Consider the following 17,541-nt stretch of genomic DNA (forward strand, 5'->3'; position numbering starts at 1 on the left):
TGGTCCTCCTCACCCCCATTCCCTATTGTCTGAGGGTACAACCAAGTTCATTTGCCATTTATCATTGCACTTGCCCTGCTATTCCTCTCTCATGGAGCAATATTTCTGCGTTCGAATGCCTCTATCAAAAGTGGTAAAGTGAGAGATAGAAAGAAGGTGTGTGGGTTTCAAGTTTTTCTTATACTTGGTTACGTTACCTGCCTGGCCCACGTGGGCATTTGAGTTTTTCCTTTGCTGTAACACTTTGTTCATACCAGATGGCCACCCTTCTAGGGACAATGCATTGGAACTTCAATTTATTATAATAATAACAAAATCTAGTATCTAATGGGTACTTGTTGCCAAGCATTTAATCATGACAGTCCTCTTAATCAGGACCTGTTATCATCTCCATTTCATAACTGAGGAAACTGATGCAGTGTGTGATGCCCCCACCAGAATAGGAACTCCTTAAGCTTATTCATCTTTGTGCCAGCTTACCACTGTTTGAAACAGTGATTGAATGAATGAATGAATGATGTTCTCCTCTAAGTGTTCATCTGATTGGCCCCAGGAGACCAAAAATGTTGACTCATCATAGGTCATCTGAAACCTTCCCGTTGAAGGAACAGGCTCTGATCAGTGTCATTGCGGATTCTTTAGCTGTGTCTGCTGTGTAATAGATCACCCCCAGCTCAGTGACTTAAAGCAATGATTATTTACTTCTGATGAGTTTGTGAGTTGCCAGGTGGGTCTCCTGCTTCAAATGATATCAGCTGGAAGGTCCCAAACGGCTCCACCCAAACGGCTGGCAGCTAGTGTTGATCAAGAGATGGGAGCTCCTTTGGGGCCATCAGCTGAACGGCTCCATCCTCCTCCACATGGCCTTTTCCCATGGCTGCTTGTACTTGGTGGTCTCAGGGTAGCCTGACTTCTAAGAGGGTACATGTAAAAGCTGCCAGGCCTTCTTAAGGCTTTAGCTTCAGAAGTTCTAGGGGACTAGGAGCAGGAGTGACTGGCAGCTTCCTGAAGGAGGGGTTCCAATGAGATAAATGCACTCCTGCTTTTTTTTTTTTTCCTGCTCTTGACATTCTATTTGAGTGTCAGGGGCCCAGTGAGAGAGTCTGATTGGCCAACTTTTGTCATAGGATCACCCTTTGGTCACATGGCAGGAGAGGGTGGGGCATCTTGGCAGGGAAGAGAGAATCCTCAAGAGGAAATTGGGGTACTGTTGTCAAGAGAAGGGGACCAGATGCTGGACAGACAGAAAGAGTTAGAAAGCTCCGCACAGCCCCTGAGTAAATGGCTCTGCCCCAGGATGAGCAGTTAACATTTTTGAATGAATGAGTGAATGAATGGAGGATGGATGGATGGATAGATGAATTTTTTTTAAGTCTGGTATAAGTAGAATGCCCAAATCTGTGTGGCAGCTCTTCCAGGGCAGGGGCTGCACAGTTCAGGCACTGCTGAGGGTTTGGGGGCCCCCCCGTCATTTTATGGGCCAAAGCCAGAAGCCTGGCTGTGCTCAGCATCCTCACCCCAAAGATGGGGCTGATTGGAGCTGGCCCCGGAAGGGAGAGTGTGCACAGTAATGAGGGACCGGCCTGAGCAGTGGGTGGGCTCCTGCCACCCCCGACCCCGCCCCACCATGAACACGGGCAGCCCGGCCCTCACTCCCTTTCTTCCAGCCACTGGGCACCTGGACACACAGTAACACCTGGTGACACCCAGTGAGTGCCCCAGAGAAACTGATCCCAGCTCAGAGAACACCTGTGACCCAGGCTGTCTTCCCACGTGACAGTCTATTTCCAGCTGCTAATTAGACAGCACAGCACTCCAGGGTTGGAAACAGACCTGTCATTCGAAATTCTCTCTGACTCCCATCTCTAAATTTAGTGGGTTATTTGGTGAAAGTTGCTTCAGACTCCCTCCCCTGCCTGTGAGTACAGTCTTCTCAAATAATTGCCAAGTGTCAGGCCATTTCCAAGGTGAGCTAATGAGACATGCATCTCCTAATAGCAGGGGCCTGATGGGTGAGCATGGTGCCCATGGCTGTGGGTTGGGTGAAAGGGAAGAAATAATTGGATTATTAATACCAAGCAGTCAAAATAGCCTTTCATCCGTTTTATATTCTTCTCGAAGGAGACTACAGTCTCTGGAAACCTAAATATGAGTTCTATGGGGGGTGAACAGTGCTGAGAACGTGTGGGGTTAACAAGTGGGAGGGGCAGTGACTGGCATTGCCAGCCCTGGCCAGGCAGTCGCCGCCGAGAACCAGCCCGCAATTAGGCGTGAATAATGACTCTGTCACGGTCCGACTTTATTGCTTTTGGCCAAAAGCCCTTTGCAGAAATAACTTCGTAGCTTGCTGCCAGGGAAGCTTTTGTCTGTAGCCAAGACAGAACAACAAAGAACAGAGGTGGGAAGAACTGTGTGTGATTCCCATTTCCCCTAAACATCCGGAAGGTCAGCAGGTGTGGCCTACCTGGAAGGCCTGGGCAGGGGGCAAGCGACGTCTAACCTCAGGTATGCCAGGCTGCCACACCTGCTCCCTGCTCCTGCCATTCTGGTCTTCATTACAGTCTTCAAACCGACCCAGCTCATTCCCACCACAGGGCCTTTGCACTTGCTTTTTCCCTTGCTTAGAAAGCATTGCGCCCACAACTGGTTTCTCACCCACCTTCTGGTGTCGGCGCAGACATCACCCCTTAGAGCCTCCCCTGATTTACTCTATCCTGTCATCCTGACAACTCCCTTCAAAGCACTTAAGATCATCTGAAATTCATCTTCACTTGTTAAATATGTGTCTCCCCCACCAGAATATCAGCTCCTTCAGGACAGAGGCCTGGCCTGCCTGGTGATCACAGCTGTTTCCCAGCATTCCACACAGCACCTAGCACATAGTAGGTGCTCAGAAAAGATCAGGTACCTTCGAAGGGTTGCAGATGGGCCTCCAGCCAAGCTCCAGAGGAGCTTTGTTTGGCCCGCTCCATGTTTAAAATGTATTGACTGTTTTTACTCTGAAAATGGCATCCCCACAGGTGTGGTCTGGTCCCCACCCCTCCCTGTGACCCTAAATCCAGGCCATGTCACTCACTTCTCTTGCCTGGGCCCTGCAGGCATTTGAGTTTGTGTCCCCACTTTAGACAAAGGCCACTGCACACAGGTGTCTCTCCACAGGTGACCAAACAGCATTCAGAATTCCTGTGAGCCCAGGCGGTGGGCCAGTCCACTGGCCTCCGGCCCAGCCAGTCCCATTGACTGGATTGAGGCCTGGTTCCCAGTGGGCAGGACCCAGTGGTCCTCATCTTAGGAGTCCGTGCCCAGACCATTAATGGCATTGAACTTCATCGTGCTCTCTTTTGAGCCTTCTGAGTCATCGAGGAGGGAATTCCATTAACCCCTCTGTTGTGGTCTTCAAAGAGGCCTGCTCCCCTTGCAAGAAAATGTTCAGTGCCCTTGGCAAGCAGGAATTTAACCGTAATGTCACTACATTTGTTTCTTTGTGCTGCTATCCATTTATGGCAGGGGTTCTCACGTGGGGGCAATTTTGTACCCCCCCAGGGGACATTAGGCAATACTTGAAGACCTTTTTTTTTTTTTTTTTGGCTGCGTCAGGTCTTAGTTGCAGCACGCAGGATCTTCATTGCGGCCTGCGGGATCTTTCGTTGCAGCACACAGGCTCTTGCTTGTGGCACACAGGCTTCTCTCTAGTTGTGGTGTGTGGGCTCTGTAGTTTGCGGCACATGGGCTTCTCTCTACTTGAGGTGCAAGGGCTCAGTAGTTGTGACGCGCAGGCTTAGTTGCCCCACAGCATGTGGGATCTTAGTTCCCCGACCAGGATTGGACCCGTGTCCCCTGAATTGGAAGGTGGATTCTTTACCACTGGACCATCAGGGAAGTCCCGGGAGACATTTTTATTGCCATCGTTGTGGGTGGTTGCTACTTGCATCTAACAGGTAGAGGCCAAGGATGCTGCTAAACACCCTATAGTGCACACAACTGCAGAGAATGACACAGCCCCATATGTCAGCAGTGCCCAAGTTGAAAGACCCTGGTTTAGGGCAAGTGGTGCTCCTTCCCCATGGAAGGAGAAAACTGCCTTTGTAACTAAATTTACGGACATAAGAAAGGGAGTGGACAGAAAGCTGTATCTGGCACAAACAAGGGTGCAGGTGACAAGCAGAATTTCCGAGACCCTGACCTGTGGGCTGCTGGGGTCAAGGTCAGTCATGTCGCCCTTCTGGGGAGCAGAGTGGACTGTTGGCTTCACACCAGAAGCCCCGGGCCTGGAAGCTGCCCATCTCACCAGAAAATTCCCGGGAGCTGCCTATCAAACTGCAGTGGTTGATTCTGGGAGAAGCGTCATGTCTCAGGCTGAGTTCTAGAAGGTTGGGGCTGTTTGCAGCTCTCCTGCCCAGCCAGGCTATGTTAACGTTCCTCCCAAACCCAGCCCGGCACCCCCCAGTCGAAGGCTCCCCTCAGGACAAGCCAGCAGCCACCCAACGAGACGGGGGACGGCAGCCTCCTGGACCGGGCAGCTTCCCGGTAGACAGTGGCCCTGAGCTCCTGGGGCCAAAGGGCCCACCCTGCGGAGGGTCATTGCTCACGTCAGCAGGAGGAAAGGTCTGGGGGAAGCGAGGGCCAGTTCCCCAAAATCAGGTCAGCCAGTTCTGTTTGGGTGTCTGCACTTATGAGGTGGCTTCCTTTCTGCTTAAAAAGACGGGACTTTTAAAAAAGTGAAAATACATCAATGTTTTCAGTGCAGATGTAACTGGGGCACCTCTGTTCTCTGCAACGAGGAGGAGAGGCTGTGACTGTGCTTCCGCATCCAGGGCAAGCTTGCTTTCTGCCTCTTCTGCTCAGAACCGCCTAAGCACGGACCCCATTGATTTAACCCCTTTGGGTCATTCGAGAGAGAGGAGTGGGCATGGGGGAGGCTTCTGGTCACCCCAGGGCTTCCTGAGGCTCGGGGATCTTTGAAATGGGCCTGGGTACAAACTCCAACGCTTGGCAGATACAGACAGACGGAATCTGACTCAGGTCAAGTTTCACTTCCTAGAAGGGGTGACGTGTGCAGGGGAGAGGCTCTCACCCACTGCCGAGCCCAGGCCCCCATGACTTGGCAGGGCCCCCTGTGTTTTCCAGGGGCCACAGGATAACACCCCGCATGCTCATCTCTAGTGTGATCTTCTCACCCCTCCGTCTGGAGGTGGGGCATCCCTGGGGTCCCGTCCATGAATCTGGCCAGGCATGTGTATTGCTGGTAACCAGTAGAATGGCAGGATTAATGCTGGGGACAGCAGGAAAGATGAGGTTCAGTCAGAAAAGATGAAGTGGCTCCCCCTTGACTGCTGGGATGCTCACTTTTGGACCCCTAAGCCGCTGCGTAAGCAATCAGCCACCAGCCTGAGGCCTCCATGCTGTGAGGAAGCCCAGGCCACATGGCAAGGACGCCCCCTGAGGCCCCAGCTGACTGCCAGCAGCAGCCACCAGACTGGGGATTCAGGTCCCCAGCTCTTGCGTCTTTTCAGCTGTGGCCTCAGACATGATAAAGCAGAGACCAGCCATTCCTGTTGTGTCCCTTTGGAATTCCTGAACCCAAGTCCCTGAGCATAAAAAAAAAAAAAAAAAAAAAAAAAATTTCCGCTGCTAAGTTTGGGGGTAAATTGTTACAGAAAAGTAGTCATTGGAACACTTGGCGTGTGCCAGTCTTCCCTCTGTTCAATAAGTTATTCATTTATTCAACAATATCCAGAATCTCCCTTCTCACCCCTTCACTGCCCCCACCCTGGTCCAGGCACTGTCTATGGTAGTCATCTCACTGGCCTCCGTGTGTCCACCTCACTGCCTATAGTCTGTTCTCCACACACAGCCAGAAGGATCCTGTTAAAATCTACAACCAATCACAGCACTCCTGGGCTAGAACATTCCAGGTCCCACTCCCACTCAACTCCACTCCAGCCATACTTGCCCACTTTATGTTCCTCAAACACCCCAGCCACATTCCTACCTCAGGACATTTGCACTTGTCCCTCTGCCTGGAATACTGTTCCCCTGAATATCCACAAGGCACATTCCTTCACCTCCCTGAGGGCTCTGCCCAAGTGTCATCTCTCAGAGAGGCCTTTGCCACCCTCCTATTTAAAGATGCAAGCTCCCCCCACCAGCTCTTCCAGCCGCCCGCTCATCACCTTAGGACTCATCACCTCATGTGCCCGTCATTTATTTTGGTGTCTGATCCATGACAGAGTATTGGTTCCTGAATCTGCAGCACGTAGAGTAGGGCCTGGTGCATAGTAAGTGCTCAGTAAATATCTGCTGACTAACTCAAAGAATTAGCACCCAGGCTCTGCCAGGGGCTGGGGCTATGGAGTGAGGAAGAGACAGCTCCTACCTGTGCAGAGCTTCCAGCAGGGAAGATGACCCCCTACAAGATACAAACTCGAACAGAAGAGTGCATCATGGAATCAGAAGTTGTGATGAGGGCTCTGAAGAGAACAAACCTCGGATGAGGCCAGGAATCACAGAGGGAGGCCTGCCGCAGGGAGGGAGGGGAGGGAGGGCTCCCTCCCCACCTGTCACACTCCACCCATCCCAGAGTTCCAGGCCGTGCCCAGGGAACAGTCTATTTTTCTTGGCAGGTGAGGAAACTGAGGCCGAATCAGGACCAGAAGTCAGGACTCCTACGCCCACATTTCTTCCCCCTTTCTGCACCACCTTTCTCTTATCAGCTGGCAGATAAGGATGAGGAAGGTTTGCCTGTGATAAGGCAGAGTTGGGCCCAGGCCAAGGGTTAGCAGCCGTGTCATCAGAGCTCTCTATAGACGGAGGCAGATGGTGTCTGGGAAGCCACCTGGGTCAACACTCTGCCCCCAGCTTGCTCTGCCAGTTGGGCTCATTCGGTCGCAAGTGACAGAGAAAGCAACTCCGAGTGACCTAAGAGAAAAGGAGAATTTGATTCATATCCTTAAAGAGGCAAAGTATGAGAAAGGGACCTGAAAGAAAATATCTCACAGCAGTTGAAGGACATGGAAGAATCTACAGGGGCCTGAAACAAAGAACCCAGAAGTAAATCTTCCTCCTTCAGGCTTAGCTGGATACAGGTCTCGAATGTTGGCAAAACCCAAGTATGTTCCATCTCGAAGCTCTTCTGTGCGTTGGCTTCATTCCAACTCCGTATGAGGCAAAATGACGTCAGAGTCTTCCCTCATCCTCATGGTGGACTGACATGGACCGAGTTAGCCAGCTGGAAAGAGGAGGCTCCTCTTTCTAGTTGGACTAAAGTGCCTGGATTACTCTGATTGGCCAGTCACTGAGGCAGGGGGATTGGAAGGCTCTGATTGGCTTAGGTCTGCATGCCGTGGCCCAGTCTCGGAGCTCTGAAGCCAGGGCCTAATTTGAACTTTATGGACCAATAACTGGGAGAAGAGGATCCCCAAAGGAAAACTGAGTGCTGTTACAGAAAGGAGGGTGGCCCAAACTCAACAAGTAACGCTAACCAACATTTATCAGGCACTTACTGTATACATCTCTGTTCTAAGGACTTCACAGACATTAAGCCACTTCATCCTCACAACTCTGTAAGTGCTATTATTGGCCCCACTTCGCAATTAAAGACACTGAGGCCAAAAGAGGTTAAATTACTTGCCCACAAGCTAGTAAGTAGTGGAGCCGAGACTCGAACCCAGGCATTCTGTTTCTAGTTCCCATCTCCACCCCTTCTCCAGCCTGTTCCCTGCTGCATTTCCCCCCAGCACTTAGCAGTCTATCTGTGTGCCTTTCTCCACTCTCTTTGTCAGCTCCGTGAGAACAGGGATTTGTCTGCTTTTTTTTTTCCCCCACTGATCATGATACGGTACCTGGTACATAGCATCTGCTCAGATATTTGAGTGTGTGAATTATATGGTCGTGCACTTGACATGCAAAGCATTGTGATACTCAGCTTCCCAAGACTTCAAATGTATCGTTTCTAAACTTTCTCTGAGCTCTAACTATAATCCATGACCCCATTCTAAGAGTTCACTCGTGGTTTACTATTACTTCCAATCCTGTTTTCTGACCCTTCTCACCTTTAGCAGGAGTCTTTCAACTCCAGCTTCTTATATGTTGACCCTTTAGAATGTCAGCTCCATGAGGGCAGGTACCTTTTTTTTTCACTGTTTTATCTACAGTGCCAAGAACTATGCCTGGCACATAGCAAGCCTTCAAGAATTTCTTGTCACATGAATAGTTAGGCAGGCAACTAGATTCCTAGGTTCTTCTCTTTATGCCCTAATTTCCTTTCCAGATCCTGAGCGCTTGTCTTGAAACCTGACCTCTCTCTCCAACCTCTAAGGACCCCTCTCTCGTCCCCTGTCCTGCTGGCTTGGTCCTCTGCCTCCAGCTGAAATTCCAAGAACAGGCACAGAGAGCCACCTGATGCCCTTGGACTTGGGTAATGGAGACAGGGAGAGTCTGTGGACTGTAGGTTCCAGGAGCGCCTGTCCTTTCTTTGACAGCCCTGGAGAGGAGGAGAGAGGCTGGCAAAACCTGTTGGCCAGGAAGAAGAGGAGATACCAGGGGAGTGTAAGGTTTAACAGATGTGCATGTGTCATCCTCTGTCTAGACAGCTTCTAGGCTTGTGAGGTTCGGGACCACACATTTCCACTCCTCCACTCTGCTTGCTACTTGCTAAAGCTATTTCCCCTGCCCGAGACACTCTGTCCTCCACCTCTTCTTCAGAGCCCACCCATATCCTGTGGATTTTTCAGAACTTTGTTCCTCTTAGGCTTCTCAAACTTTTCTCTGTAAGGACTCCTCCACGCAGCCCTCCCTGAATGCCCGCAGACCAGCAGTTCCCCCCTTTTGCTTCCTGTTCGTACCACACACTTAACCTCAGCCGCTTGTATCATTTCTCAGTTTCCAAGTAGGCATGGGAGTCAAGAGAGGACTCGTGGGATCAGAATATCTGGGTGCACATCTCGGGCATGCTATCCGCTTGCTTTATCAGTATAGATGCCCTGCAGGAAACAGATGGCGCCTCCAACAAAGATAGGAGCAGAGTGTAAGAAAATGAATAGTACAGATCTCTCGGGCTGGGAACAGTGGGGAGCATTTGCTGGAACCTGGCAAGGGCCACCCCCAGGAGCTGTGGCCTTCAGTAGAGCAATAAAGGGATGTGGTCGGTTCCTAGCAACTGGGCAGAGAAGGCACCTGGAAAGTACCCAGCCTCTCTGTCTTCCCATTACTGCCTTCCCTGGGCAGTGTCTCCTTGAGCCAAATCCAGCCAGGAGCCAGAGAGCACAGAGCCCGTGGATGTGGTCCATCCAAGCGACGATATTCAGCACCCAAGCAGCGCAACCTTGGGGAAATTCTCGAACCTCCCCATGCCTCAGCTTCCTCACCCGCAAATGGAGCATCCTAACTCACCATGTTGTTGTAGGGTGACCTGAGTTGACACAGGAAAAGTGCTTAGAATTTAGAAAAGTGCCCAGGGTCCGTGATAAGCACATCATATAAATTTTAGTTATTTCTTCATTAGTCTTGTAGGGTATTAACTGTGTTGGTCTGGGCATTTCCTGTCGCAAATGACAACCCCAATTCAGATTAGCTTCAGCAACAAAGGGCACTTGTTTGAGCCTGTAACTGGCTACAAGGTGGAACTTGCTTCAGTCCAGTGTCAGGAGCATCCTCTCTCAGGGGCCAATTGGTAGCTGGGCTGGGCTTACCCCTTCCCAGTACCCACCCAACTGTTTCTTACTTCTCTCTCATTGGCCAGACTTGGGTCACATGTCTGTCTCTGGGCCAATCACTGGAGCTAGAGAGATGAGATGTGCTGATTGGCTACACTTGGGTCACATGCTCTGTCCTGCACTCACACTGCAGGTAAGCAGAAGAAAAGGAGGTGTCAGTGCCTCCAAGCAGGGCTGGAGTACGAGTACTGTTACCAGGAGAGAGAAAATTCTTTGCCAAGTCAGTAGTATTGTCAATGTCTTCTATGTCCGAAGCACTGTTTTAGGTGTTGGGATACAGATGTGAACAAAGCTGACAAAAATCCATACCCTCAGATTATGAACTGACTTTCTAGTGGGGGAGACCAACAAAGAAACAAGTAAATATCTAGCTGTCAGAGGTGGCAGGTGCTACTGGGGAGGAAAGAGATTTCCGTTTTAACGTGCAAAGGTGAAATTTGAGCAAAGACCTGAAGGAGGTGACAAAAGGGCCGTGAAGAGATCTGGATGAAGGCTCCAGGCAGAGGGAACAGCACATGCAAAGGCCCTGGGGTGAAGACATGCCTGGCATGTGCAAGGAGCAGCACAGACACCATGTGGCCAGAGCCAAGTGGGCAAGGGGGAAAGTGGAAGGTGATGAGGTCAGGAAGGGCTGGGCAGGCTGCGTAGGGTCTTGTAGGTCCTTTGGAGGATTTGGAGGTTTTTATTCGGCATTAGATGGGAGCCCTTCAGGACTTTTCAGTAGAGGAAGACAGACTCTTACTTTTGTTTTAACAGGATCCTTCTGCCTGCTTGATAGAAGGAGGTGAAGGTAGAAGCAGGGAAATCAATTAGGAGGCTGTTATAATCCAGGCAGGATTATCCTATTACCTAACCCTATGACACAGTAGGCCCTAAATACATATTTGTAAAGTAAATGAAGGAAGACATAAGTGGTCTGGCTCTCGAGACCACCTAGGAAGGTCCACAGGTCTGGTGCAGGGGCTCTGGCCCCAGCACAGGGCATCTTCACACCCCACAATTTCCTTTCTTCTCACCTCCCAGGGAACTTCTCCCATCTGATCAATGCCTTGTTCTGACCACTTCTTCCTCTCCCACTCCCTCTCCCTGGGCTGCCTGATCACTCCCAAACTCCTCTCAGCTACTCTTGTTGGATTTGGGGCTCCTCAGAGGAAGACAGCCATCTGGATCTCTCTGGACAGGCCTGGGTGAGGTCCCAGGCGTTTTCCCAAAGCTGTGGTGCACAGTCAGCCTGAGACCCACTCCTCTCTGCAGGTCAGATAAATCCAGAAGCAGGAGTGATGTTTCTGAATGCTCAGGTTACTAGGCGTTTCCAGTGATGTCTTTCTGGGCTGGGAGGGCTTTGCCAAGGTCTGTGAGAAAGACACAGGGCGAAGAGAGGTGCGGGATGGACCTTTCCTCAAGCTGGTGGGAGTAAGTGGTGGTGTCCGCAGGATGGACAGAGCATCGCTCAGCTAGCGCTGCACCGATTCACCAGATACTTTCTCGGTTCAGCCACCTTGAATCTTTACTAAGAAGGAGGAAAATGGAGGCAGAATCCCTTGTGTCATTTTTAATTGATTTCTCCAGCATACAGAGAGGCGCTGGCACAAGTCCAGGGAAAGTGGGAGCTGGGGGAATTCAACAAAAATCGACCTACTGATGACTTGAGCTGATGAAATAATTAGCTCCTATTATTCTTCAGTCTCTGGTCATGGAGATTTGACTTCCATCCAGAGGAGCAGCATCCTGGCTGAAGGGATACAGCTGCCTGGGAATGGAGGGAAGCATTGCTAAGAAGACCAACATGGGTGCCAGGAAGAGTCCAGTCAACCATATCCCCCAGCTCCACCCACGATCTGGCCCGGCCCCCCCGTACCTCCGCATCACAGGCCCAGAGCCAAAAAGGCCCTCCAAGGGCACCTGGCCTCCTACTGTTTCAGAGGCAAATGAGGAAACTGAGGTTGGGAGACTCTTAAGAACTTACCTGGAGATCTGCTTCCAGGAGGTTCTGGTTGAGCAGCTGGCTCAAGCCAGAGTGGGTTTGAACCCAGTCTCTGCCCCTTATTTGCCCATGTGATCATGGGAAAGTGCTTTTAATTCTCTGTGGCTCGGCTTCCTCATCCATAAAATGGGTATAATATCGATGGGTGGATATGCGGATTAGACAAGTTGATATATCAATACATAAAATGCTTAGAGCAGGGACTGGAGCGTTGCAGGCCCTCAATAAGCATTTGCTGTTACTATTTCTGGTATAAGACAGTTGCTGTTTGTAGGGCATCTGTCAGAAATTCGCTATTATTTTATCACTCGATGTCTATCTGAAGGAACATGAATGTATATATTTTTTTTATTTAACTGTAGTTGGTTTACAATTTTGTGTTAGTTTCAGGTGTACAGCTTCGGATTCTTTTCCATTATAGGTTATTACAAGATACTGAATATAGTTCTATATTCAGTACTATACAGTAAATCCTTGTTGTTTATCTACTTTATATATAGTGATGTGCATCTGTTAATTCTATACTCCTAATTTATCCCTCGCCCCTCCCCTTTTCCCTTGGGTAACCATAAGTTTTCTGTCTGTGAGTCTATTTCTGTTTTGTAAATGAGTTCATTTGTATCCGTTTTTTAGGTTCCACATGTGCTATCATATGATATTTGCCTTTCTCTTTCTGACTTACTTCACTTAGTATGATAATCTCTAGGTCCATCCATGTTGCTGCAAATGGCAATGTTTCATTCCTTTTTATGGCTGAGTAGTACTCCATTGTATTTATATTCCAAATCTTCTTTATCCATTCATCTGTGATGGACATTTAGGGTGTTTCCATGGCTTGGCTATTGTAAACAGTGCTGCAGTGAACATTGGGGTGCATGTATCTTTTTGAATTAGAGTTTTCATCTTTTCCAGATATATGCCCGGGAGTGGGATTGCTGGGTCATATCGTAGCTCTATTTTTGTTTTTTTAAGGAAACTCCATACTGTTCACCAATTTACATTCCCACCAACAGTGTAGGAGGATTCTGTTTTCTCCACACCCTCTCCAGCATTTATTATTTGTCGAATTTTGATGATGGCCATTCTGACCAGTGTGAGGTGATACCTCATTGTAGTTTTGATTTGCATTTCTCTAATAATTAGTGATGTGGAGCATCTTTTCATGTGCCTATTGGCCATCGGTTTGTCTTCTTTAGAGAAATGTCTATTTAGGTCTTCTGCCTATTTTTCGATTGGGAAGTTTGTTTTATGAATGGGCTGGCTGGAGTGTCAGTCAAGCTCACGGTTTCAGTTGCAAAGCACAAAGCATCCCAGTGTGTTTCCCGAGGTAGGGAGACATGGACTGATAAACAACATGATTCAAGGATTCCCCCCCACCTCCCATGATTTGGGATAATTCAGGGACCCATTAGAGTCTAGGGCATGTCTCCTTTTCAACCCTCTCAAGCATCCCATTACCTCCAGCAGAAAGTCTGTGGATGGTGCTAATGTGCCTCGTTGCCTTTCAACACCTGCTAATTTCCCTTAAACAGAGAGACAGTGCACGTATGAGAGCTGCCAGCCCAGAGCTCAGCTTAGAGCCTTAAATGTGAACTAGAAGCTTTTAGACGGATGGAGTAACACAGTTTCTGCTCTGTTTGCCTTTATTTGTGTGATTAGTTCTACAGGAAAGGGACGCTGCTTTTCCATTTATTCTTGGATAGAAAGTCGTCTGTTTCAAAACCATGTGTTTCGTCTTTTTCAAAACCATGTGTTTATGTCTTTATTTTTAAATGAGGCTATTTAAAGGAGCATGTGAACCAAATGATAGTGGAAGGGTTGTGCAGAGCCGGCAGAAATTGGGGCTATGGCCCCTGAATATGAGAATCTGGGAAACATGAGTTCAGTGGTGAGAGGCCCTCACCAAGCTGTCAGGGAGAAAAGAGGTCAAACACTGTCCCTGCTGTTTTCTCTCCAGGTGACCTTAGGACAGTGATTATGCCTCAGTTGTTCTCAGTTTTGTTTTGTTTTTTTAATTAATTTATTTGTTTGCTTTTATTTTTGGCTGCGTTGGGTCTTTGTTGCTGCGCCTGGGCTTTCTCCAGTTGCGGTGAGTGGGGACTACTCTAAATTACTGTGCGAGGGCTTCTCATTGTGGTGGCTTCTCTTGTTGTGGAGCACTGGCTCTAGGCACGCGGGCTTCAGTAGTTGTGACACGCAGGCTCAGTAGTTGTGGCTCACAGGCTCTAGAGCACAGGCTCAGTAGTTGTGGTGCACGGGCTTAGTTGCTCCGCAGCATGTGGGATCTTCCCGGGCCAGGGCTCGAACCCGTGTCCCCTGCATTGGCAGGCAGATTCTTAACCACTGCACCAGCAGGGAAGCCCTGTCCTCAGTTTTTAAATGGGGATAATAGTAGTACCTGTGTGAGAGGGTTGTTGGGGAGATTGACGGAGATGCTACGGAGTGCCTGACACGGGACCCAGCTGCAGTGGTGCTGATAATAATCTAATAATGGTTTTCACTGTGAATGATGTGTTCCAGTCAGTACACACCATGTGCCAGGCTCTGGACTCAGCATTCTGCCTTAACTCATTTAATCCTTCATGTCCATTTTATAGATAGGGAAACCGAGGCATAGAAGGGTTGAGTTACTTGCCTAGGGACACCCAGCAAGTAACTTTAAAGTCCGTGAATTAAGTATCATATAACATGAGCACAAAGCAGCTGCCCAACACATGTCACTGCAGCCACCCTGGCTATTACAAGATGTGGGATTTAGCAGGTGAGGAGATGGAGGTGGAAGTTGATACTTGTCCGCTGGTCCTGTGAAAGTCACAGTTCCCAGGTCAGCTCCCCGATAGTGTGGCCTTCATCTTATCTCTCTGCACAGATGTCCTTTCAGAGGCCCCTGGGGTGGGAAGCCCTGTGTGGAGCTTGCTCTCTATTCTCAGCCTTCTCTCACTCTGTAGAACACAGAAAACCTCACCAAAATCTCCATTTCTTTATTTATCTGAATATTTATTTGGCACTGTTCTGTGCCAGGCATGGTACTAGGTGCTGGGGGCAGAGCCGTGAGCAACGCAAAGCCAGCCTCTGCCCTCGTGGAGCTGACTCTCCCATGGGAAGAACTGGGCAATAAATAAAATAATTGCAGGTATAGTAGGGACTATGAGGGAAATAAAACAGGTTATAAAACACAGAGAGTGCCTGGGGCGGGGGCACCACCTCAGATAGGGCAGTCAGGGCAGGCCTCTCCAAGGAGGCGACACTTGTGCCAAGACCTGGCAGAGGAGAAGGAGCCCATCAAACAGAATCTGGGGAAACATTCTTTCAGGTTTAAGGAAGAGGAAGTGCAAAGGCCCTGGGGCAGGAACAAGCTTGACTTGTCTAAGTGACAGAAAGAAGCCGCGGGCCTGAGAGCAATTGAGAGGACCAGGGAGAGGTGGGCAGGGGTCGGATCACACCCGCCCTGTAGGGCTTGGTGGGAGTCTGCATTTTGTACCCCAAGCCATGAGAAGCCAGGGGAGGGTCTGAGCAGGTGAATGACAGGGCTGGGACTCAGGTGAGCTGAGTGCCTTGCACCTGTCCACCCGGAGTGGGTGCCCCTTCAAACCTGTGCCCTGAGCACCTCCCTGGTCTCACCTAGTCCAGGCCCTTTGAGTTGTATGTTTGGATTTGAATTTTAGAAAGATCCTGTTGGCTGCCCCCGGGGGGCATGGAGGGTGGGGGCAGGGGAGGAAGTGGGAGACCTCTTAGACGGCTGGTGCTGTCCCTGGGAGAGATGATAGAGGCAGCACATCCCCCTGTGCGGAACCTGGGGTCCATGATGAGTCCCCTGAGCTGTGGCTTGGGGTGGGGTGGGGTTCCCCATGACAGCAGGGGCAAATGGAGTCCTTCAAGGTCACGGGAACGGTGACTCAGCCCAACTCCAACGACCTTGGTTTCCTCCCAACACGTCTGCTTGCTTGCTCTTTCTTTCCTTTTAGACAAATGAGACCAAAAGTCTATATCTGGACAGGACTTGAAGGCTCATTTCCTCAGGAAGTAGAAAAATGACCGCAAAGGGCAGAGTGGGATCTGAGACCCGCCTGAGCCAGGATTAGCTGGCCCGCCGCCCCTCCCCTACCTTTGCTTGTGACCCCATCTGACCCGGGGTCAAGGGGGTGACCAAGGTTGCAGCGGAATGTGACAATTCTTCTCCCTCAGCTTTTTAGCTCTCAGTTTCCTCTGTTGTCATTTTGTTTATTTTGCAACGTAAAACCAATATGAATAACTTGCCCAGTTACAGGATCTGTTGACGGGGGGGACCTTTGCGAACATTCCTGTTGGATTGAGTTCTTATAACAGTCATGTATCCCCATTTTATTCATGGGGATACTGAGGTTCCTCACTGGCTTATCGATGGGGAGACCCAGCTGGTGAGTGACGGAGCCAGGACTGAAACACAGAGTTGTCCAGCCCAAAGCATCAGCCCGCCTCGTCCAGACCCCTCCCCGAATCGCACGCTACCTGAGAGCTGGGGCTCTGTCCACTCACCTCTGCATCCTCCATGGTGTTGGCAGAGAACAGATGACCAGAAATGTCTGCTCCTCCAGACTGGGCTTTTTCCTTTCCTTTCACTGGGAGGCGATTTGTCTTGCATTGGTTGGATGGTTCAGAGACGGGCTGACTACCTGACTTGGGACTTGGGCTGCCACCAGCGCATCCAGAGGATCGCTGGCTCCAAGAGAGGAATTCTGTCTGCAGAAGTAGTCTCCGAAGTCTTTCCTGCCAGTCTGTTCTCTGAGCCAGTTGCAAATACTTTTCTTGTAACTTTAGCCCAATTGGGTTTTTGTTCTGCTGTAGCTGTCCCTGATCAAAGAAACTCTCACTGTCACTGCCAGAAGGCATCGTAGAAATCATCATGCAAGTCTGAGCAGTTGGGCAGCCTTTACAAAAAGATTGACCTGATTCTTTTTTTTTTTTTTTGCTGTACGCGGGCCTCTCACTGCTGTGGCCTCTCCCGTTGCGGAGCACAGGCTCCGGACACACAGGCTCCGCGGCCATGGCTCGCGGGCCCAGCCGCTCCGCGGCATGTGGGATCTTCCGGGATAGGGGCACGAACCCGTGTCCCCTGCATCGGCAGGCAGACTCTCAACCACTGCGCCACCAGGGAAACCCTGACCTGATTCTTTTCCTCTTACTTTAGATCTGTGAGTAGAGAGGGAGGAGAGAAAAGAAGCAAATCCACAAAACACAACTCCAGACTCCTGCATCCTGCCAGAAGCAAGGGATCAGTGGAAACGTAAAATGGCACCCCCCGGTGTCCTGCTTTGCCTGCTCTCTGCAACTGTCTTCTCTCTCCTGGATGGAAGTGTGGCGTTCCTGTCCCACCACCGCCTGAAAGGCAGGTTTCAGAGGGACCGCAGAAACATCCGTCCCAACATCATCCTGGTGCTGACGGACGACCAGGATGTGGAGCTCGGTAAGACCCTGGCCGCTGGCAGGCGGTATCTACCAAGCTCACCATGCTGGGTCTCAGGATCCTGATGCAGGATGCTCGGGTAGACCCTGCAGGGTTCATGTCCAGTCGATTGAACCAAGTCCTGGGGTGGTCCCACACGCGTGAATGTGCAGCTGGGTCCTCGAGGTTAGGGGTCTCCAACCTTTTTCTAATGCGGGACCATTCCTAGATTCCTCCAAAGTCTTAAGGAGAAGAGATGTTAAGGCCAATTCATTATTTCTGTCCAATTTCTATTGAGAACCTACTATATTCCAGGCAATATTCTAGGGCCTGGAACTTCAGTAATAAGTCAGGCAGGCACAGTCTCTACTCTCATGGAATGAGGGGGACAGATAATCAGAATCATTGCTAGTTCACATGGA

General features: G+C 50.0%; 1 protein-coding gene across 4 annotated transcripts in view; it reads left to right on the top strand.

Moving 5' to 3' along the window:
- The window catches only part of SULF2 (sulfatase 2), a 142,700-nt gene that overhangs the window by 14,895 nt on the left and 110,264 nt on the right, over positions 1 to 17,541 (top strand). For all 4 annotated transcript variants that reach the window (XM_081256761.1, XM_081256760.1, XM_081256759.1 and 1 more), the window contains exon 2: positions 16,865 to 17,140. In XM_081256761.1, coding sequence (XP_081112887.1) covers positions 16,966 to 17,140 — 175 coding nt within the window. In that variant the 5' untranslated portion in view covers positions 16,865 to 16,965. The remainder of the gene's footprint in view (positions 1 to 16,864; positions 17,141 to 17,541) is intronic.

This window comes from Mesoplodon bidens (assembly GCF_964165515.1).
Source record: "Mesoplodon bidens genome assembly, chromosome: 15".
NCBI lineage: Eukaryota > Metazoa > Chordata > Mammalia > Artiodactyla > Ziphiidae > Mesoplodon > Mesoplodon bidens.